We start from the raw sequence: 22,608 nt of genomic DNA on the forward strand, positions 1-22,608 counted from the left end.
TTTTAAGAGTTTAGAACTGTTTTATTTACAGTGCTGGAAATAACATGTCTGACGTGAATGGAAATTTCACTCGTATTGTAAGCAATGGGTCAACTCCTGGGCAGTCAGCAGCAGGGCCCTCAGTTTGGCGGAGCCCAAAGGGAGGCGTCGGCTCCCCTCCCATGGCGTCCCTGTGTCCTGGGCCGCGACCCTCAGAAGAGGCCCCTGCTCAGGGGCTGGAGCCGGGCCCCGGTGTGCCTGCCCAGCTCCTCCAGAACCTCCATCTCCTTCAGGTACATCTGAAAGGAAGGGACGGAAACCATGCTGGACATGCCCAGCCAGCCCAGCCTCCCCGGCTCAGGGCTGTGGCCCCGGAAACTTTGGCCTCGGGGCTCCTCACACAGGGTGACAGGCAGGGACATGGACTTGTGCAAAGGGGTGCAGACAGGCTGCCGGTGGGTGAGCGGTGGAGGCAGGCGGGGCTTGGGCTGGGGCTGAGGTGGTGGCCTCGGGTAGGAAAGGGGAGAGCCTGCCTGGGGTCGCAGAACCAGCCAGAAGGATGCCAGGGGTACAGATGGCCCCCTCCTGGGGGGAAGGGCAGTCTGGGCCCGGAGGGCTGGGGCCCCTGCAGGACTCCTGGTCTGGGGTGTAGAGGTGGTGGGAAGGGCGAGCAGGGTGAGGGGGGGAAGTGGGGCGGCAGAGCTAGGGTGTGGCTGGTGTGGACCCAGCCTAGGGCGGTTCGGGGACAGGACAAGTGCTTCAGGGACTCTTGTTAATGAAAAGGCTTTATGCCTTTCAGAGAACCCGACCGTGTGACTACAAATACCGTGTGAGGTTATTAAACACAGCATGGCACACACACCATACACCACGCGGACCTCTGAGTGGGTACAGGTTGGCACGTTCCAAGGAAGCCACCTGCCTCGTGACTTTACACAACAGGTCTCTACCAGACGCCTGCACACTTTAAGTCCTGTTCCCAACTGATAAATACCATCACGATTTCTTTTGTAAAGATTTTAAAACTTTAAGCCATTAGAATTTCATAGAGTTTTTAGAATTCAGTGTCTCTGCTCAGAGCCTCCTTTCAACAGTGAGTTAATGCAGTTAACAGCATCTGGGGAGTCCACTGTTTAAAACAAACATTGTGAGTCTTCTGTAAAGCAGGCATTGGTTAAATTTCCTATTTTACTGTTTTTTCCATTTTGGTTTTCAGCATTGACTGTCAGGGGCAGGTGGGGCAACCATGGCCATGGGGGACGGTGCCTACCTTCTGCCACGCGGCCTCTGTGCTGTGTGTGAAGCCCAATAGATGACAGAGCCCATGGGTGGCTGTCACCTGTTGGAACAATTGAGAAGTGGCTTCAGGGGCTGGTCATGACCAAGCCATGAGCCAGGAGAGGATGGAGGCAGGGCGAGCCCAGCCCACGCCTGGTGGGGGCTTAGGAGCCCTCCTCTGGGCCCAGGCAGGGCTGTGGGAGGGTGTGGGTGGGCAGTGAAGTCACGGGTGTGAAGATGGGGACCTCCCAAGGTGGAGGGGAGGGGCAGTGGTTATTTCCTGAGGAGACAGCTGCTCTCAGGGCCCGGGGAGGGGCCGAAGGGTGGGGAGCCATGGAGGAAGGGGTACCTGGAGGGTACGTTACGGGGCCTGTTCGCAGGGCCTACATGCAGCTGGGGGCCAGCAGGGCGGACAGTGGCCTGGCCTGGCCCTGTGCTGGGCGTGAGGACCCCAGGAGGTGTGCCCTGGCCCTCCGTTTCGTAACAATCCTCAGGAGGTACGAGGAGTGGGAGCAGATGTCCACACTGCCCCCAGATCCCGGGGTGCATGCTGCTGGCCAGAGGTCCCAGAGCGGGACTGAGCTGATCAGCTCTGCCTACACTGGGTTTGCTGTCACTCAGGAAGGAAGGACAGCCTCCTTCTCCTCACAGTGGGTCTCGCTGGGAAACTCTACTTCAAGTCACACAGAAGCACCAGGACCCCCCAAACGTAATTCAGGATGTGGTTATTGGGCCAAAGGAAGACCCCTCAGTTGAATCCCTGGGGAAGTTAAAATACGACTCGATCACACACATCTCTTTTAGGACACCCCACCCCCGCCAGCTTTTCATTTTTACGTTAAGCTGAGGAGACAGATCTGGACGGTCCTGGACGCTAGAATCCTGTCCACCTCGGGCAGTTTCCTGAGAAGCTTGTTCAGCAAGTCTGAGTTAGGTGCACAGCTGCTGAGCTTGAGGTGAAAACTAAACACAAGGCCCTTTGTGGGAGCTTCCATCTCAGCAGCGAGCTCTCCCTGCCCTCCCGGCCCCCAACACTGCCACAGGGCGTGCAGCCCCCACCCGGGCTTCTCTCCCTGTGGGCCTCCCTCCATAACCCTCGTCCTGTAGGTGGGTGACAGTGTGGATGCAGGTGGCACATCATCATCCTCTTCTCGTGGCCTGGATGAAGGGCAGGGCTTTTATTGTGTTGGCCAGGATCTGTCACTTCAGCATTCCCACTTACAGTCAGGACGTCATAGTAATTTTCATTTTCTTTGCAGTGCTGGAAGATATACTCCACTCCTAGGAAAATGTCCCCTAGATTATAGTCCTCTGCAAAATCTGGCTGAGGAATTTCGCCTGCTTTCAGATTCTGCAAAAGAAGAAATACAGACTCGGAGAACAGGACCTCGGGAATCAATGACGACAGGCCTACAGATTCATCCTCTCACTACTCCTATGGGGCAGGGGCGCTGAGCCAGTCACACGAGCCACTTAACATGTTTCCACCTCGTCAAATGAGTTACTTTCCACCACTTCTTTCATCCTTCCCAATACTTAATCACACAGATCCTTCTAGGAGTTATATTACCACGTTTATACAATTTTGTATTTCTGTTCTTTCCACGTGGTGTTTTGTCCCAAACAGCCGTTCACATTTTCGTACTTAAAGACCATAAAGACAAGTGAGTTCAAATGAGTTCTGTTCACATTAAGTCAGTCACCTATGGTGACATATTTATGTAGGGTGTTAATAGTTTTCCTTCCTCTTAGGGAAAATGTAAGTGGACATTTTAATATTACACATTTAACATGTCATCGGTTCCTTCTGTTGGTTGAGCTTCGTAGGTGTGACACTAGTGGATTCAAGGACACATGTCTTAGGTGCTTGTCACCAAGCTGCTTTCCAAAAGGGTCGCTTCCGTTTGTACCGCCTGCAGAGGCGTTCACATGACGGAGACAGTAACCTGACGGCCGTCACGTGCTTGTTAAAACATTACCCAGGCCTGCACCTTCGCTCAGTGTTGTTTGAATTTCTCACCATACCTACCTATTCATTATTGGTTATTTCCTATTGATTCACGTTCAAAACTGCAGAGGCCCTGTCCTTCTGATTCACCGATATTCCCCATTCCTCCAGTGATGGGCCTCGGCCAATCCCTGGGATGAACTCTACTTGTGTGTGTATTTGAAAGTTTTCAAAATAAAACCCAAAAACCGTGTGTATAATCAATATAGGAAATTTACACTGGACAGCAGGCGAGACGAGGTGCGGAGGGAAACACATTTTACCTCATGAAACGGGAAAGAAAGCACATCGGTCGGGACGTTCCTCCCTCTGTAGACCCGGTTAATGCGCTGCATGCGCCCGTTGTCCACGCAGACGAGCCCCAGGTCGAACTCGCCGACCCCTAGGATGCGCCTCAGCAGCTCCACCTGGCGGCGCAGCGGCGCCCTGCGGAGCGGGACTGCGCGCTGCAGGTTCCGGATCCCCAGGCTCATGGCGGCAGCACCCGCGGCGTGTCCGGTGCCTGCAAAGGAGCCGGCGGTGCGCGTTTGAAAAGACCAGTCAGCGTGGAAAGTGATGGCGAGTCCTGCAAAAACACACATACATACACAATCATCTTATGTGGTGCACTTTCACTGGAAAACTTACAGTTTACATTTTACGATAAGGACGATATAAAAGGAAGCCCTAGTCAGGCGTCCAGAGTGGATAACAGCAGCTTTAGGAAACAGGCTGGTGGAGACAAAGCGGCCATTACAAGCGAGGGCGGGTGCATGGGGGTGGGGTAGGTGAGGCGGGGGCGTGGGGTGGGGGTGGGGCGCGTCCGGCCTGGTTCGGGGCTTCCCAGGAACCGCTGAGCGGAGGCCGGGGCCCCGGGAGCGCAGGCTCCTGCAGTTCGGGGGGAGGAAGCCGCCTGCGCACGTACCGGGGCCGAAACCCGCGGACCAGGGCCGGGACTCCGCGCACCGGAAACCCCACTGCCGCCGCCCGGTCGGAGAGCGGAACCCCAGCGCGGCTGGGAGCGGGCGGGGCCGGGCTGCGCTGGAAGGACCGGAAGTTGGTCCGCGACTTTTTCTGTCCGCGGCGCTTAAGGAAGCTCTTGCTCCGACGTTCGCGGTCAGTGTCTGCTCTTCCAGCAGGGCGCCGCGAGCCGGGAGGTGGCGGCGTCCCAGAGCCGGACAGTGGGTGCGGCGTGGGGCCCGAGCCGGGTGGCGGCCTCCCCTTCCCCTCGTGCGGCTCTCCGGTACCGCCGCGCGCGCGTCGCTAAAGGGGCGGGACGGCGGGCGCCAGGCCCAGGACGCGGCCTGTGCGCGGACCTACGGCACCGCGGCAGATTTGGGGTCGTGCAGCTTCCGCTCCTCGCCCTACCCCGGCCTCTCCGCGTGAGTACCCTGGACCTTCAAGCCACTTCCTTCGGACAGTCGCCCAGGTATAGGAAGGTTTTATTTCTGTGTTTGGAAATAGTAGTTAGTGCTCTGGAAACTCTGAGAAAAATTCGATGGGTGGCAACACTGAAACACTGATGTTTGATAGTGTTACAATGTAACCTTCTGGCTATGGAGATTGGCAGGTCAAGAGAAACTTGAAGAGCGTAACGGTATTCATTTATTAAATTAACATTTGGAGTTTTTCGTGAATTTACGAATTTAGTAAAATGATTTGTTTTTAGTGACACTTTAAAGCTCGGTAACAATAATTTATTTGTACCACCCTCTACCCCACACTCCAAAAAAAACCCCACCACAAACAAACAAAAAAACCACTGGCTCTCAGAAAATACTATTCGGTCCTTTGCTTTGTGTGCCTTTTAAGTGATTTAGTGTGACATGTGATTAAAAATTCTTTTTTTTGGTCTTCCAACAGGACATAGCTCTGGTGATGTGAATTTTTGTGTTTCAGCTTATGTGCAAATGAAGGGAAGTCCCTAGTTCAACAGACTGTTTAAGGAAGAGGACTGCTTTGTACCTGGAGTACTTATTACTTTCGCATAACCGGATCAGAAGATGAACCCAACTAACCCTTTCGGCGGGCAGCAGCCTGGTGCTTTCCCACCATCTTCCAGTAATAGTTCCATAGGGCCATTTCCAACTAAGCCGCCATTTCGATTTGGTCAGCCTTCTCTTTTTGGACAAAACAACACATTACCTGGGAAAAGCTCAGGATTTTCACAGGTACCCAGCTTTCCAGCAGCTTCTGGAGTAGGTCATTCTCCTTCAGCACAAACATTAGGATTCTCCCACACCTCAAACGTTGGACTCTTTTCTGGGCTTGAACACACTCCGGCCTTTATAGCTGCCCCTGGACCCTCAAGTTCATGTGCGCCTGGAACCTCAGGATTTAGTTTTAAGTCACCCAACCTTGGGGCTTTCCCAGGTACGTCTGCTTTTGGACCAGAAACTGGAGAAGTCGCAAGCTCTGGTTTTGGGAAATCAGAATTCAGCTTTAAACCTCTGGAAAATTCAGTGTTCAGACCAATACTGGGGGCTGAATCTGAGCCGGAGAAAACTCAGAGCCAAATTACTTCTGGATTTTTCACATTTTCCCACCCCATTAGTAGTGGACCTGGGGGACTGGCCCCATTTCCTTTTACTCAGGTGACAAGTGGTTCAGCTACCAATTCAAATTTTACCTTTTCAAAATCAGTTGACAGTAACTCATCATCGCCCTTCACCTCTGCTCTGTCAAACCAAAATGTGGAGGAAGAGAAGCGAGGCCCCAAATCACTGTTTGGAAGTCTCAATAGTAGCTTCACTAGCTTCCCCATATCTTCAGGATCTCTGGGGGAACCCTTCCCAGTTAGCAAAACGGGTATCCGACAAGGCTGTGAGGAAGCAGTTTCCCCGGTGGAGCCGGTGCCCAGCCTCATGAAAGGACTGAAAAGAAAGGAGGACCAGGACCGCTCCCCGAGGAGACACGGCCACGATGCTGCCGAAGACTCGGACCCTCTGTCGCGGGGTGATCATCCTCCCGATAAACGGCCTGTCCGTCTGAATCGACCCCGGGGAGGCACCCTGTTTGGGCGGACAATACAGGATGTGTTTAAAAGCAATAAAGAAGTTGGTCGTCTGGGCAACAAGGAATCTAGAAAGGAAATCGGCTGTGCCGAGTCGGGGGAAAATGACCACATGGCCATCCCAGGAGGGAGTCAGTCTGTTCTGACACCTTCCCGGCTTCCAGTTGTGAATAAAGAGGAAGAAACTGAAAGTAGAGATAAAAAAGAAGGTGAGCTCTGAACATGTACAACATACAGTAAATCCTGCTGGCCAGTTCTTAGTAAATTCCCCTGGGTGTGAGCTTGCTTTTTCCGGTAAGTTCCCTATGAGCATTGGGGATATTAATATACCACAGGGTCTCGGAGTGAGTCTCACGTCCATGCTCTTCCTTTGTTCTTGCATAGTTGGTCCCTCCTGTTTGAAAATGTTAGGTCTAATGTGGTTCTGTGCCTGTCTTCTGATCCCCTAGATTTTCTAAGAGGAATTCCTGGGCGTCAGAGTAAAAGAAGTGAGAGCACAGACAGTCTTGGGGGCTTCCCTCCTGCTGAAATCACGGCGATCCAGTGCAAGAACATTCCCGACTATCTCAACAACAGAGCTACTCTGGAGAACCACTTCGGCAAAATCGCTAAAGTGCAGCGCATCTATATAAGACGCAACAAAAAGCTTGCTGTGGTGTACTTTTTTGATCATGTGAGTACTCCCGAGTAGGATTTCCAGGCGGGAATTCTCGCGAATTTTTTTTGCTTTCCTGTTCCTGAATCCTGAGAAAAGTTGGTCGGGAAATCAGGAAAATCGGCTCCTTGAACCTAGTAATACCCACAATGGGAAATAAATGTACTACTCACAATGTATCTCTTAGACATTTTTCCTATTTATCGCTAGGGTTTCTGGGCGGGAATTCCCGCCCGTTCTTGGGAATTTTTCTTTTTCTTTTTTTTTAAAAGATTTTATTGGGGAAGGGAAACAGGACTTTATTGGGGAACAGAGTGGACTTCCGGGACTTCCCTCCAAGTCAAGTTGTTGTCCTTTCAATCTTAGTTGTGGAGGGTGCTGTTCAGCTTCAAGTTGTTGTCCTTTCAGTCTTAGTTGTGGAGGGTGCAGCTCAGCTCCAGGTCCAGTTGCCGTTGCTAGTTGCAGGGGACGCAGCCCATCATCCCTTGCGGGAGTCGAACCGGCAACCTTGTGGTTGAGAGGACGCGCTCCAACCAACTGAGCCATCCGGGAGCTCAGTGGCAGCTCAGCTAAAGGTGCCGTGTTCAATCTTAGTGGCAGGGGTCGCCACCATCCCTTGCGGGACTCGAGGAATCGAACTGGCAACCTTGTGGTTGAGAGCCCACTGGCCCATGTGGGAATCGAACTGGCAGCCTTCGGAGTTAGGAGCCTGGAGCTCTAACTGCCTGAGCCACCGGGCCGTCCCCTTGGGAATTTTTCTTGCTTTTTCCATTCCCAAATCCCGAGAAAAGTTGGTTGGGAAATCAGGAAAATTGGCTCCTTGAACCCAGGTGGTTGCTAGTATCGGCCATCACTTTGTGGAAACGATTCATCATGGAGAACAGAAAACAGTTTATGTCTTGGGATTTGGGAACGGGAAAGCAAAAAAAATTCCTGAGAACAGGCGGGAAATTCCTGCCTAGAAACTCTACTCCCGAGTGAACTTTGTAACTTTAAAACCTATTTTTTTCATCTGTCGCTTGCTTGTTAGAATGTAGGGAAGTACTATTATTTTATTCTTAGCTTAGAGAGGCTAGGCTAGCACTATTTATTTCATAACTGAAATCATCACTGAGAAGCAGCCCCTACTGAGCACAGTGCTGAGTGAGCCCCACGAAGTCAGACTGCTCTGAAGCGCACAGCAGTGGCCCTGTAACCACACAGCACTTTTCCAAACTTGAGTTTTCTTATTTTGTGTTTGATTTTATTTGGTTGTAATATGCGATCGCTGCAAACATTCCAACAATACAGAAAAGGTGCACTGTGCTTGCCATCCCATTCTTTTGAGGTAACTGCTGGTACTGGCTGATTCATACCCTGACTTGAAGTTTGTGTAGAAGCAGCACACGTGTGCCAGGCACATTAGTTGTAGAGCGTCTGCATACGTGCACTGCTCACATTATATGACTATGTCTTTATGATTTTTCCTAAATGTTCTTGTGGGAAAAACTAAGTTCTGTAGGAATTTATGAAGTAGAAAGCATGTTTTCATACCTTTGTTAAATGATAGAAGTGTTGCCTGTCAGTATACTATGGGAGGGGCACGGAATCACCCATAATTCTCTCCACCACGGTTGCAACTGTGAGTATTTTGGTTACTGCCTTTGCAGGTGTGCAGGCATGCTGTCTTTGCACAGGTGGGATCACGCTGCACAGGCTGCTGGTAACTAGTGTTCTCTGAAGTCGGTCGCCTAGATGAGAAGGGCGTGCGATCCTGTGGCCTTACTGACTTGGCCAGTGTTCTCCCTGTGGCCATTTTTGTGCATATGTTTCTGATTAGTGTAGATCCTGTGTTTAAATTCCTGAGAGTGGAAGTTCTGTGCCAAATATGTGCAGTTTTTGGTTTTTTGCTAATTATTCCTTCCTGTTGATTCATTTTGATTTCAGTAGCATTAATTACAGTCACCATGTTGTGCAGCCATCACTGTTTTCTATTTCCAGGCTTTTTCATCATCCCAAACACTCGTTAGTCATTAAGTGGTAACTCCCTACCACCACGCCCCTGGTGACCTCTAAAGTACTTCCTGTCTATGAATCTGCCTCCTCTGGATAGTTCATATAAGTGGAATCATACAGTATGTGTCCTTTTGTTCATCTGGCTTTTTCCAATTAGCATAATGTTTTCAAGCTTTGTGGTATACTTCACTCCTTTTTATGGCTGAATACTATTCCACTGTGTGGATGGACCCCGTTTTGTTTATTCACTTCCACCTTTTGATTACTGTGAATAATGCTGCCGTGACGTGGTATGCAAATCTCTCTCAAGGCCCTGCTTTCAGTTCTGCTGCGTTTATTAACAAGGAGTGGAATTGTTGGGTCATGTGGTAGTCCTCATTTTTTTTTAAAGTTACTGTTTGGCTATTGCAATGTGCTTAACCCGGTTGAACCCTAAAAAGTATTTACATAATAAATATACAACGTGACACGTAAGCACATTGATACAACACTGAGGTCCCCTGGTCACCCCCATCTGTCATTACCTAGGAGCAAACATGGTCACCTAGTGTGGTGTGTGTATTTCTAGATGTTTTCACACTTGGTTTTGTGATAAATTGTATCTTGTGGGTATTATTCTGCAGCTTCCTTTTGTGTGTGTGACGTGGCTGTATCTTTCCATTGCTGTATGCTGCCAGATGATGAGAATTATTTCACCAAATGCCATGAGGCCAAGCTTATGGGTTGTGTCACAGTAAAGTCATTTCAAAATGGAGAAGAGCAGATGCCAGATGTGAGACAGGTAGGGAGGCGAGGATGGTGGCCGCTGAGCCTGGAGGCCGCCGATGTCCCATAGCAGCATGTGTGGCTGCTGTGGTCTCCGCTCACCCTCACACGTGGTATTGTGGACTTTTCCCCAGGCGTCTGCAGCCCTAGCTCGGAAGAAGGGAAAAGGTTTGCACGAGGACGTGGCTATCTTTTGGCACAAGAAGAAAATAAGTGAGTTTCCAGTTGCTCTTTCACAGTCTCTGATGCTTTGTGTGCAAGGCACCTTGAGCTTTGAGTGGGAGCCCTTCCCTAGGCCGCGGGGGCTCTGTGTGGATCCTATGTCTCTGCTTCCTTGGGCACCTTTATGACCTCTGTAGCAATTATAAGAATTTTACTTTCTCAAAAAGAAGGTAAAGAAATCCAGTGTTGATTGACATGTGACATCACAAATTCTGTTCTGACTCTTGCATTCTCAGGTCCCAACAAGAAACCCTTTACCCTCAAGGAGAAGAAACCAGGCGAGGGTGATGCTGGCCAGGGCACGGAGGACACGCCCTTTCAGCACTCCCCTCTTGGCAAGCCGCTGGGGAGGGCTGCAGCCGGCAGCCTCATGACCAAAAGGTGCGTGGGGCCTTCCTCACTGCATGTTTGTCCTTTGATCTCTCAAGTCAGTGAACACGAGGGCCTTCACAGCAGTCAGGCCAGAGCTTGAAAGGGAAGAGGGGTGACAGGCTGACACCTGAGTAGGGGCTAAGGGCTGACGGGAATGGTGGAGGAGAGGAAAACAGGTGAGGAAAGGACTGGGAGGGGACACGGGTGACAGTGAGAGCCACCTACCAGGGCTGTGAAGAGGCCCTGGGCTCCTCAGTCTCTTCCTGGGTCACACATGCCATGCAGTTGCTGTCACATGGTTCTCACTGCCATAAGGTAGAAGCGGTCACTTGTTCCTTTAGAACTTGTAGCTGGCAGTGATAACCACGTCCACCTAACAGCCACTCCAGCAGTTTCTGCATGACATCTGATAGGTCAGCTCCTCTTGGTGAGACCGTCACAGCGGGGGCCGGTGTGCTTCCCGCAGCTCCCCACCTGCCTGTGGGAGTCTGTCCCTTCTGATCAAACGGCCTGCGTCCTGCCACAGGCCTGCATTCAGGTCCTTCACGGGCTCGGCCCACCTGCGGAGCGTTTCCTCACTCTCTGTTGGGCAGTGAACAGATGTGCTTTTGCTTTTCTTTCTTTCTCAACCTGTCTTCTGTCTCCTTCAACATTCGAGTTCCCAGAATGCTAAAGCCAGCTAGAAAATGGGGACTTGAGAGAGAACAGACGCCCGTTTAGACCATCCTCCTCCTGAAGTGAAGTTCCCTAGGAAAACGTGGGCATGTTTTCTCACGGGGGCAACGTGGTTTTTTTAAGGCTGAATTTTATTTCTTTGAGATAGAGTTCTGTAGATACTCATCTCAGCTGTTTCAGTGGGCTCAGCTCATCTGTAAAAAATAGGAAATATTTCAAACTGTCTAACTCACCTGAGTGACTGGCCTGAGTGCTACCTCTGCTCAGCGCCAGCCTCAGCGTCACTGCGGCCACCTCACCTCAGTGCTTGTTCATTGCGGCGTGGAAAGCCTCGACAGACGTGGGGGTGTTGGGAGTGGAAATGGGTGAATACTGAGGGCTCAGCGCCTGACGTGCTGCTCCTTTGGCAGCTCCCCCGTGAAGAAACCCGGTCTCCTGAAGGCCCACCCGCTGGAGGGGGACCCTTTTGACTCGGGCTCCGAGGTGTCGGAGGGCCCCGGGCCGTGTGTGTCCTCACTCAGTGCCCTGATAGGCACTGTGGCCGAGACATCTGAGGAGAAGTTCCGCCTGCTGGATCAGAGGGACAGAGTCATGCGGCAAGGTATGGCGGTTGCCTCTCTGGAGGCCCAGCCCCGGGCAGGTGGGCACCGGGCAGGAGGTGCGGTGTGGCCAGCCTCCTGCTACCTTTGTTTACTAGTCTCCTGAGGGACTGCAAGTCGACGTGCCTATAATGCGGATACGTTTTTAGTTTTATTTTTCGAAGAAAGTCTACAAATCATGGATCCATGCAAAATTAAACAATTTAAAAGGCAGGTTTTAGATATTCAGAAAGCACATGAAGAAGAGTAAAAATTTTGTTTGACAGAAGTCACCACAAATAAAACTAAGAAATGTCAACCCGGGAAAAAACTTAGCACACACCAAGGGCCAATTTCCCTAATACAGAAAGTCTTGTACAAGTCAGTACGAAAAAGACCGCCCCCAGTGGGGAAATAGGAAAGGTTCTGACAGGTTACAGAAAAACAAGTACTGGGGATTGGCTCTGAAATGTGTGGACAGATGCCCACCCTGTCACACAGGAAGAGGGGCAGACGACAGCCCTGGGGATGCTGTACCCCACGGGTGGAGTGGGGGGTGGAGCGCGGTACCTGGGAGGCTCAGGAGAACTACCTTTGACCCAGCATTCCTTGCCCAGGGGTGTATCCCACAAACTGTGAGAGAGAGAGATTCATACACAGGTGGCTTGTGACGGCAAAGATTGGACACTGGTTGTCCACAGAAGGCTTGTAAATGGCCTGACAGGAGACTGGGGCTTCTTTATGGAAAACCAAGATTTATTATGAAGTGAAGAAAGCAAGGCGTGGGAAGTCTGTGGTGTGCTGCCATTTGTGTACAAAGGGGGAACAGTGTGTGTGTCCGTGTGTGAGTGTACTTGCTCACGTGTGCATAAATGGTCACCGGAACTAGGGAAGGGACTGTTGAGCTGATTGTCAGGAGAGGGGAGCAGGGTGGCACGGTTGCTGTGTCCTCACATTCGTACCTTCCAGCTGTTGAACCATGTGATGCATTGTTATTCAAAAGTGAGCATTGTGTTAACATTAAAAATATGTGCAGTTGGGGTGGCCGGTTATCTCAGCTGGTCAGAGCAGGGTGCTCTTAACAACCAGGTTGTTGGTTCGATCCCCACATGGGCCACTGAAAGCTGCGTGCTCCACGACTAGATTGAAATGACTACTTGACCTGGAGCTGATGGGTCCTGGAAAAACACTTAAAAAAAAAAAAGAATTAAAAAAAATACGTGCAGGACAAAAAAGGCAGAAGCACCTGCTTTTTGCAAAGGTTTTTTAAAATTAAATTTTAGTTGTAGGGTTTATTCCTTTTATAAGCTGTGAGTGAGAATGATGACAGTGCCACCTCAGCACTGACAAAAAGCTGCCATCGTGACTTAGGCCACTGACATGGTGATTTTTATATTCCAGATAAAGTTATTACTAGGTATTGGAATTTTCCAAAATAAAAATGTATTTTGAGTTGTTCAATTCTATTTCACTTACAAGATATTTTTGTAACTACTTAATTCTGTGGGTAACAATAGTGGTTTATTCAAGTCAGGATCCAGGTAACATCCATTACGTGATCCCTGTTATGTTAAAAATAGGGTGAAATACTGAGAGCTTTAGAATGATAATACGTTTTGAATAGTTACATTGAATACACAGGTCCTTTGAAGAAACGTGCTGCTGCAGATTGTTCATTATCGCGGTGCCCCTCTGCCTGTGGTGTGCAGTGACCATCTGACCCTTGCAGACACCCATCCCCAGAGGGAGGAGACCTCAGGGGTCTTTACAGGCCCAGTGCCCTGCCCCTCCCCCCATGTGACAGGCCATGCTTTCCTTTGTGATCTGTGTGTGATGTTTGTGTTTATTTTTCCTTTTATCATGAAAACGCACTTCTTGGATTCCTGGTAACTGGTACATTCTTACTTTTTACTTGGTGTCATTTAGCTCGAGTGAAAAGAACCGACCTGGACAAAGCGAGGACTTTCGTTGGGACATGCCCGGACATGTGTCCCGAGAAGGAGCGCTACATGCGGGAGACGCGGAGCCAGCTGAGCGTATTTGAAGTGATCCCAGGCACCGACCAGGTGGGGCCCCACATCCCCCAGGGTCCCTTCCGGGCCACTGTCTGTACCTGATTCTCGGGGTTGAGGTGGGACGTGCAGGCAGGGGCGGCTGTTCCTTCCTGAGTTTTGCACCTCTGGCTACTTGATTTGGGTGTGTGCTTTTCAGAGTGTGGTGGGCATGTGCTGTTAACATCATTAGACTGCCAGTGTCATGAGGCGTTACTGAGCAGACGTGTAGGGGGCCCGAGGTATAGCTGTAGGTGCGGATTTATTTCATAGATTACTACATTCTTTCACGTTTCTTTCGTTTCACAATCTTATTACTATCCTTTCCTGTTCATGTTTTGCGCATTTGAGATTATGCTAGATGTGATTTTGTGTGAATGTTTTTCACTTAAAGTTATATCATGAACATTTTCTTTTCTTATGGACTCTTTATAAGCCTTTTTAAATGAAGGCTAATTATTTGATCATGTAGCTCAGTCAAAACTCCCCATTTTGCAGTCATTAGGGTGTTTCTAAGTTTTCAATTTTATTAATAATTCTGCTGGACATTGGTGTGTAATGCTTGGAAGGTATTTCGATTACTTCCTTCTGATAGAGCCTAAGCACTGAGTTACTCCGTTGGGGGCATGACCTTTCTGAACGCGTGTTGTGCATGTGCCCCAGCTGTGTCCCCAGAAAGCTGCACTCTCTTATACCCTTTGTTCATGTTGCTTTGGGGCTTCTCCGCTTCTGCCTGGTGGTTTCACAGCTTCACCCAGTTCAGACTTCAGTCGGCAGGAGCTGTCACAGCAGCATTCCAGGGCTCCTGCCGCAGGAGACAATGACACCAGCGGGGCCTAGGGCCCAGGCTGCGTGTCTCTGCTTCTGCCCTTGTCCGTGCGTCTGCAGCCTCTTTTGCAGTTGGGAGATGCAGCGCCCAGGCTCTTGTGGGCAGCTGGGCCCGACCCTGCCAGGCCTCTGCTGCTTTCTGCATTTCGTCTCTGCTCTGTAGGCTCAGTCTGCACTTTGAGCCTGGCCAAGACCTTTCCAAGTGCTTCAAAGTCCTTTCCCTGTCACACCTCTGTGCTTGGAGCCAAGCAGGTGTGGCTTCACTTATATTGCTTCTGCTTCTTAATGTCGTGGCCTCTTCACTCCGCGTCCTATTTGCGAAAAATGTTTCTCAATTTATTTTGTCTTTGAATTTTGATTGTCACCTTCAAGCAGAAATTTCACGTTTTAAAATTGTATTCTGTAGTATTGGCATTATATGAGTGTGTGTGCGATTTCCCCCTTACTTTAAGGCACAGCTGCTGGGGGTGCTGGCCAGCACCGGCCCCCCAGCTGCGTGTCCCCCTCATGTCCCAGGTGGACCATGCAGCAGCCGTGAAGGAGTACAGCCGCTCGTCAGCCGACCAGGAGGAGCCACTGCCACATGAGCTGCGGCCCTTGGCGGTGCTGAGCCGGACCATGGACTACTTGGTGACCCGCGTCATGGACCGGACGGACGGCAGCCTGCGGGACTGGTACGACTTCCTGTGGAACCGCACGCGGGGCATACGGAAGGTATGGGCCTCTCCCGCCTGGGGCACTGGCAGCGCGCGGGTCCCAAAGTAACAGGGTTCCCTTCCCTTGTCTTAGTTACATTTTATCTGTAACAAAACATGCTGCTATTTAAAATCATTACAAAGTCCTATTAGAGTGTTCTTCATGGGCTGTGTTTCAAATTGAACTTTGAGCAATGCAGGTAACAGGCATGTAGGTGCTGCTTCCCTCTGGTGGGAATGTGCTTGTGCTCTGTGCATGAGACGCTTGTGCCGGGGGCTCCCCCACGTGCGCGCATGTAAGAGTCCCACTTGCTCGCGGCCAGGACATCACGCAGCAGCACCTGTGCGACCCCACGACCGTGTCCCTGATCGAGAAGTGTGCCCGGCTGCACATCCACTGCGCTCACTTCATGTGTGAGGAGCCCATGTCGTCCTTCGACGCCAAGATCAACAACGAGAACATGACCAAGTGCTTGCAGAGCCTAAAGGAGATGTACCAGGACCTGCGGGGCAGGGGTGTGTCCTGCGCCAGCGAGGCCGAGTTCCAGGGCTACAACGTGCTGCTGAACCTCAACAAGGGGGACATCCTCAGGTGCGTCCGCCGCCCGCGCCGGCCCGAGATGTCGGGAATGGCCATCGGGATTGGCGGTGGTCAATGCCGCTGGGCCCAGAGCGTGCGCTGACACCAGCACATGGCACGCCGGCCCCACATCACTTCTGAGATCGCTGTCCTTGTCAGTGAGAGAAAACGAGGCAGGTCTCGGCCCAGTGAGCTAACAGGGTGCCCTGTGGTCGCAGCTGTGAGTAGCTCGCTGTGTCAGGCATATTTCCCTGTACACGCATGCACACACCTTGTCAAAGATCTAAGTGATAGCAGAGGACGGACTTGTGTGACATGAGTGCTAGGGCGGGAGGTGAGGAAAGAATGACCTTTTGATCAGTCCAACACTTACATAGACATTTCTGTGAGAAACACGGTAGCGGCTCCTGGGCCTCCATGCCTGTCACTGGTAAACTGGGCTTGATGACAACCATGTCTCCTTTAGTTCCAAGATTACCTTATCTTGCCGAAACTCTTTTCACTTAGCATTTTCCCCAAGGACTGTCACAGAATATCTAAACGTGGGATTGACTTTAAGTTTTAAAAATGAAGCCTTGGAGCTAAACTTGTCATGGAAAGTGGCTGTGTAGTCTTTTCATATATGGTAGGCACTTGTCCCATCTTGAGTAATTCAGTGAAATCAGTTTATTTCTAAACAAAACAAAGTTAAATTTTGTCTGTTTGACACGGCCGTCAAACACAGCTGGCAGTCACTTGGCGTTAAAGGAACGCTTGGATGATCATTTCTTAAACTGTTGTTTGAATTTATTTACTTCATTCGTCATCTTTTTAAAGAAAACGTTTGCTACCAGTCCAGCCCAAGATGGCAGCTTTGGGGTTAGGAAGTGACCCTGACGCACCCATCACCATTCAGACCCTTCTGGTCAGCATGGTTGAAATGCCGTTTTTATCGGGTCCATTTTCACAGATGTTTTGTGTAATTAACAATAAAATTCTGGTCTCTCTTCTTTAATTCACAGAGAAGTACAGCAGTTCCATCCTGCTGTTAGAAATTCCTCAGAGGTGAAATTTGCTGTTCAGGCGTTCGCTGCGTTGAACAGTAATAATTTTGTGAGGTTTTTCAAGTTGGTCCAGTCGGCTTCTTACCTGAACGCTTGCCTGTTACATGGCTACTTTAACCAGGTGAGTAGTATCGCCGTGCTCGCAGAGTTAGAAGGAAGCAGGTGGTTACGTGTGCTATGTAAGTGCTTCTCTGTTCCAAGAACAGTTCAGGCAGTTCCCGGGCTAGCAGCCCCCACAGGAGCCCCCTGGGTCACTGGTGTTGCTCCATTTTCCAGGGCTTGGCACCATTGATCACGGAAGGTAATGGAAACTACTGTTCCTATCATTCGGAGAAGAGGAATCTCTTTAGAGCCATGTAACTCAAGTTTAGCTCTATATACCGTGTTTCCCCGAAAATAAGACCTAGCTGGATAATCAGCTCTCATGCATCTTTTGGAGCAAAAATTAATATAAGACCCTGTCTTATTTTACTATAATGTAAGACCGGGTCATATGTAATATAACATAATGTAATATTAATGTAATGTAATGTAATATGATAGCGGGTCTTATATAAGACTGGGTCTTATATGATATGCTATAATATAACGTAACGTAATATAATGTAATATGACATGATACCGGATCTTGTATGGTATATAATTTAGTATGATACCAGGTCTCAATATAATATAATGTATAATATAACATAATATGATATATGATAATATGATACTGGGTCTTATATAATATAATAAACAACATAATATGATACTGGGTCTTATATTAATTTTTGCTCCAAAAGATGCATTAGAGCTGATTGTCCGGCTAGGTCTTATTTTCAGGGAAACGGTAATCCTGGGGACAGAGAAGTCAAGACACAAGGACCGCACACACAGTCCCTGACTTAGACATTCCTAGTGTTATTAATCTGAGTTTTAGGGTGAGCCTGACGACGCTAAATTCATTTGAGTAAATGTCGTCAGTACGTGCCCTTTACTTCATGCTGTGCTGTGCTCTGGGTAGAACGGCGGACGTGTGGGGCTTTGCACAGAGTGTGAACTTCCGCTCCCAGAATCTCCAAATCAGGTTTCCAGCTGCAGCCTGCCGCTCGGCGCGTTGCTGCATCCCCAGCTTCAGGGTTTGCGGATGCCACCTGCCTGGCATCCTTGCTGAGGGCCCTGGGGGTCCAGTGGGAGGAGGAGGCTGCCCGGGACATCTCCGGGACCTGGTCTGTGACTCCAGGTCATTTTTCTTCTTTGGTCACACACCAAGTCTTCCTGTAAACAGTGAGTTAAGCCAGTCACATCCCAGGCAAAGAATCTTCTGCAAGTGTGCTCATTGTCAGATCTGACAGTTGCCAGTAGAACTGGCATTCTGGAGCAAATGAAAAGATTAACTATATGTCCCTTGGGGAACTCTGCAGTTGATAAATTAGACTGATAGTTCATACATTTAAAATGATTAATGTTATTAGAATGTTGACCATTTGTACCCACCCCACATTGTCCCCTTGTCCCAGGGATCTCCTCCTCCCCTGCTCCCTCCTTGCCCTGGTCCAGCTGCAGTGGTACCCCACCCCAGACCCCGCCCCAGGCACCACCCTCCAGGCCCCTCCCCTCCTGCCTCAGGCCCTCTGCACTTGCTGTTCTCTCGCAGCCACACAGGACCACCTCCAGGACTTGGGTTGGCTGCCACCTCCTTGGCAGGGCCCACCCTGGCAGCACTCCCTGTCCTCTGTCTTTCTGTCGCACTGTCACCATGAAATATACTGTGTATTTTGTGCGTTCATTTTGTTCAGTGTTGGTCTCTCCCTAACATGTCAGCCACATGGGGACAAAGACTATGTTTCCTTCACTGCTGTCCTCTCAGCATTGACAATGCTAGGCATGAAGTCAGCACTCGGTACCTGCTGCCTGGAAGAAGCCACCCCATGTCCTAGCGCCCCTCAGGCTTTTTCTTAGCAGTTCCATGTTGCCCCTTCGGCTCCCTTTCTAAAGCATTGTTACGATGCTGAGTCAGTTTTGTCTCTGACTCTTACTCAGTTTCACGTCATGCCTCTTTCCCATGGCATTCGGCCATTTCCATGATAACTTTGAGCAGCTACCCAGCTTTTCTTTAAGTGGATGCTGCTGTCCGTTGCTGGATGGCTTGTTTTCTAGTTTCTCTCATTCATGAAGCCTTCACTGCGAACCTGTTCTGTGCACGGAGGTGTTGCCTTCGCCTGCCTTCCTGGGCATCCGCCACTGAGCACGTGGCCGGAGTCGCCACGCCTGGGGCCTGTAGAGCCCGACTGCTTCCCGGGCGGTGGGGACGGCATGACCCCTGTCCCTCATGGGCCGATTCTGTGGTCCTGGCACGGCTGCCCACAGTGATTGGCTTCTGCTTGCAGATCCGCAAGGATGCACTGCGGGCGCTGAACGTCGCATACACTGTGAGTACACAGCGGGCCACCGCGTTTCCGCTGGACGGCGTGGTGCGGATGCTGCTGTTCAGAGACTGCGAGGAGGCCACAGACTTCCTCAGCTACCACGGCCTCGCCGTTGCCGACGGGTGAGGGCCTCGGCGAGCTGCAGGTTCTCCCTTTCCTCTTGTCTCGTGATTCTGATGAGGGCCAGAAGTGCCGGTGCCATGCCAGGCCCTGGAGAAGGCACGTCCCATGTTCGCCTCCCAGGGGTGCAGGTGCACACAGCCAGGCTCAGGGTGGCTGGGGGACCCTGGACCACACTCTGCTCGTCGGCAGATTGGAGTTCAGATTCAATTCTTTGTGACTCTAAAATCAGTGCTTCTCACAAGTTACTGAAGAACTTAAAGGTTAGGGCCTCCTTATTCTGAAGATGGCCTCAGGTGGCCCTTGTCAGGCCACCACCCACCTCAGACAGGTGCTGGTGGGCCAGGCCAGGCCTCCCTGCTTCCGGTCAGAGTGTTGAGAGCCTGCCAGGACTTGCCGGCAGACGACACGCAGCCTGACGGGCCGGGCCAGGCTCGGTCCCCTCCCCCGACTCTCGCGTGCTGCCTGCTTTGCTGTCCTCACAGAGGTGGCTCTGCAGCGAGCCCAGAGCATGGGGTGTCACCCCACGCGTGGCTGTTGCCACAGGGCCAGGCGGCTCCCTCATGCCCATGTGGCCACCCAGTGACGGGGGAGTGCGGTGGTGGCTTCCAGTGCTGTTGCCGGGTCTGAGAGGTGAAGGCTGGAACCCCCATGACGCCTCCATGTCCTTTGTGGTCTGCGCAGCTGTGTTGAGCTGAACCGGTCCTCGTTTCTGGAACCAGAGGGGCTTTTCAAGGCCAGGAAGTCGGGGTTTGTTACCCGGAAGCTGATGGTGTCGGTTGGGGAAATTGTGAATGGAGGGCCGTTGCCCCCCGTCCCTCGCCATACCCCTGTGTGCAGCTTCAACTCCCAGAACAAGTATGTCAGGGAGAGCCTGGCCACAGAGCTGCCCGTGGGCACCCAGCGACCCGGCGTGGACGCGGCAGGTGAGGGCCTGCTGCTGCGGGAGCAGCCAGGGCATTTGTCTTGTTGTGTGGTTGGGGGTGTCACCCTGACATCACGGTTCTTGGTTCCCATGATGAAGCTCAGGGAGGGTGGCCAGTCCTTGAGGTCAGTGCGGGTGGCCTGGAGGTTGTCCTCAGTGCGCACGTTTGCCTGTTCCCTTGTAGGTGCGGGCAGGGGAGAAGAGTGTGGGGCAGAGGCGGACGCACCCCCACCTGCTCTCCCGCAACCTCTGCCTGTGCCCGCCCCGGCACCAGCACCGACCCCAACCCCGAGTGTGACGCCCAGCCTCTTCCTGTCCTCCGTGCAGTCCTCTGTGACCCCAGAGCTTCCTGCCAAGCCTGTGCCTGTGTACTCGGATGCGGTAAGGGGTCTTCCAGGCCAGGCTCCAAGGAGCCCCTGTGCAGACGCGTTCAGCAGTGTCTGAGGTTCGGTCCAACCATGTCCATGGACCAAATTCACTGAGGTGCTTGCTTGTGTGGCCCTAGACTGTTCTGAACCAGCCAGGGTGGGTCGCAGGTTGGGACGTGGCCCACAAGGCTTGGTCCTGTGTCTCAGACGAGGAGCTGCGAGAGCAGGGCCGAGTGCGGCTCCACAGCTTGCTGCCCGCATCTCTCTGGAATGTCGTACTAGGAACTTTGGAGGATGAGCTGAAGGGTTTTCATGGGCCTGACGCTGTTTGTGACGTAAGTGCAGCCTCACGTCAAGTGCCTCTTGGGCTCTACAGATACAGTGTTCCGGTCATCCTGTCCCAGTGCCATCCTGCCCCCACGTGTCTGCTCTGGGTGGTGTCACCACGCTCACTCGAGATCCAGGGCACAGGCAGCCACAGTGGGGGCCATAGGTAACGCCGCGTGCCCAGCCACAGGCCTGGCCAGCACACAGCTGTGGGACTCGGCCTTGCACAGGCGCTGGGCACTGCCCCAGCTGGGGGGCTCCAGGAGGGCTGAGGGGGCGTGCAGGCGCCGGACACTGAGCATGCTGACATGGGGGTGGCAGCAGGGCCTTCCCAATGGCCATTCTCGGCAGCAGGCTCACCCCCGCCTCCCCAGAGGGCGCCTGTCTGCTGGTTAGCAGGAGGCCTTCCAGAAGCAGCATAGCCAAGCCGGTGCACCTTCAAACTGTCCAGTGACGAGGTCTCGACGGGACTTCTACCCTGGACGGGGTGTTTGAACGCGATGGCCTGTGGCGGTCCCCAGTGCCCTTTGGCTGCGGTCACAAGCTGGGTCTGGTGGAGGTGGGGTCCCTGCGGCCACCTGACCCGCGGCGCTCTCTCTAGGACCTGGCGCAGGTGGTGGACGAGCTCATCCAGGAGGTTCTTCAGAGGGACTGCGAAGAGCTCTGCGCCGCGGGGGCGGCCTTCGCAGCCACGGCCTTGGGGTGAGTGGGCGCCCCGCCCTGCAGCCGCGCCTGGTGGGCCGCACTGCCCCCCTCCAGATGCCTCCTCCCAGGGAGCCACCCTCAGTCTTCCTCAAAGGCCGCAGCGCCCGTGTGTCCAGGCGTGAGGACTGCCCTGGCCCCTCTGACCTTATGTGCGCGCTGTCCTGAGTCGCTGCTCTCAGTCCTGTGGGTATTTGCCTAGCAGTGGAATTGCTGGATATATAACCTATTTTTAACTTTCTGGCAAACCACCCAGCTATTTTCCACAGTGGCTGTATTTTACATTCTCACCAGCATTGTGCAAGCGTTTCAGTTTCTCTGCGTTCTTGCCAACATGTGGTATCTTATATATTTTTTTTTATAATAACCATTAGGAGTGTGATGTACTGTCTCATTGTGGTTTTGCTTGGCGATTCCCTAATCACTGATGGTGAGCGTCTTTCCAGGTGCTAATTGGCCATTCGTGTATCTTCTCGAGAAATGTCTACTCGAGTCTTTTGTCCATTTTGAGTTGTGTTTCGTTGTTGTAGTTCTTTTATATTCTGGATAGCAATACCTTATCAGATAGATGATTTGCAAATATTTTTTCCTATTCTGTGGATTGTTTTTTCACTCTCTTGAGAGTGTCCTTTGATGCATAAAAGTTAGATTTTTACATAGTCCAATGTTTTTCTGTTGTTGTTAGTGCTTTTGGTGGCATTTATAAGAAATCTTTGCCATAGCCAATGTTTTTTTTTTTTTTTTCCCCAAGTCAAGTTGTTCTTTCAGTCTTAGTTGTGGAGGGTGCTGTTCAGCTTCAAGTTGTTGTCCTTTCAATCTTAGTTGTGGATGGCGCAGCTCAGCTCCAGGTCCAGTTGCCGTTTCTAGTTGCAGGGGACACAGCCCACCATCCTTTGCGGGAGTCGAACCGGCAACCTTGTGGTTGAGAGGACGCGCTCCAACCAACTGAGCCATCCGGGAGCTCAGCGGCAGCTCAGCTCAAGGTGCCGTGTTCAATTTTTTAGTTGCACGGGGCACTGCCCACCATCCCTTGCGGGAG

The 22,608-nt window shown here is 51.6% G+C and overlaps 2 protein-coding genes across 7 annotated transcripts in view; one reads left to right on the forward strand and one right to left on the reverse strand.

The window, feature by feature from the left end:
* Positions 1 to 4,397, reverse strand: YBEY (ybeY metalloendoribonuclease). The gene is made up of 5 exons (XM_019717064.2): positions 4,170 to 4,397; positions 3,529 to 3,830; positions 2,480 to 2,608; positions 1,250 to 1,318; positions 1 to 278 (listed from the first exon to the last, which is right to left on the reverse strand). Exons 2-5 carry the CDS (start codon positions 3,736 to 3,738, stop codon positions 192 to 194), a joined length of 495 nt encoding a protein of 164 aa, XP_019572623.1. The 5' UTR covers positions 3,739 to 3,830; positions 4,170 to 4,397; the 3' UTR covers positions 1 to 191.
* Positions 4,309 to 22,608, forward strand: part of MCM3AP (minichromosome maintenance complex component 3 associated protein) — a 41,036-nt gene continuing 22,736 nt past the window's right edge. For 2 of the 6 annotated variants that reach the window (XM_074320557.1, XM_074320661.1), the window contains exons 1-14: positions 4,534 to 4,673; positions 5,144 to 6,466; positions 6,707 to 6,930; positions 9,807 to 9,885; positions 10,131 to 10,275; positions 11,352 to 11,542; positions 13,446 to 13,585; positions 14,915 to 15,112; positions 15,417 to 15,685; positions 16,675 to 16,837; positions 19,089 to 19,249; positions 19,932 to 20,173; positions 20,357 to 20,553; positions 21,469 to 21,569. In XM_074320557.1, coding sequence (XP_074176658.1) covers positions 5,248 to 6,466; positions 6,707 to 6,930; positions 9,807 to 9,885; positions 10,131 to 10,275; positions 11,352 to 11,542; positions 13,446 to 13,585; positions 14,915 to 15,112; positions 15,417 to 15,685; positions 16,675 to 16,837; positions 19,089 to 19,249; positions 19,932 to 20,173; positions 20,357 to 20,553; positions 21,469 to 21,569 — 3,329 coding nt within the window. In that variant the 5' untranslated portion in view covers positions 4,534 to 4,673; positions 5,144 to 5,247. Of the gene's footprint in view, positions 4,674 to 5,107; positions 6,467 to 6,706; positions 6,931 to 9,806; positions 9,886 to 10,130; positions 10,276 to 11,351; positions 11,543 to 13,445; positions 13,586 to 14,914; positions 15,113 to 15,416; positions 15,686 to 16,674; positions 16,838 to 19,088; positions 19,250 to 19,931; positions 20,174 to 20,356; positions 20,554 to 21,468; positions 21,570 to 22,608 lie in introns of all 6 variants that reach the window. The other 4 variants (XM_074320762.1, XM_074320802.1, XM_074320709.1 and 1 more) reach the window with 4 other exon arrangements.

The sequence above is a fragment of the Rhinolophus sinicus genome, linkage group LG01 (assembly GCF_036562045.2).
Source record: "Rhinolophus sinicus isolate RSC01 linkage group LG01, ASM3656204v1, whole genome shotgun sequence".
Taxonomy (NCBI): Eukaryota; Metazoa; Chordata; class Mammalia; order Chiroptera; family Rhinolophidae; genus Rhinolophus; species Rhinolophus sinicus.

Coding starts and splice junctions, on each gene's coding strand:
- YBEY (XM_019717064.2), bottom strand. CDS start 3,738: ATGAGCCTGGGGATCCGGAACCTGCAGCGCGCAGTCCCGCTCCGCAGG. Junction 1,319..2,479: donor ATTACTATGACGTCCTGACT/GTAAGTGGGAAT, acceptor TTGTTCCAACAG/GTGACAGCCACCCATGGGCT. Junction 279..1,249: donor CAGAGGCCGCGTGGCAGAAG/GTAGGCACCGTC, acceptor CCTTCCTTTCAG/ATGTACCTGAAGGAGATGGA.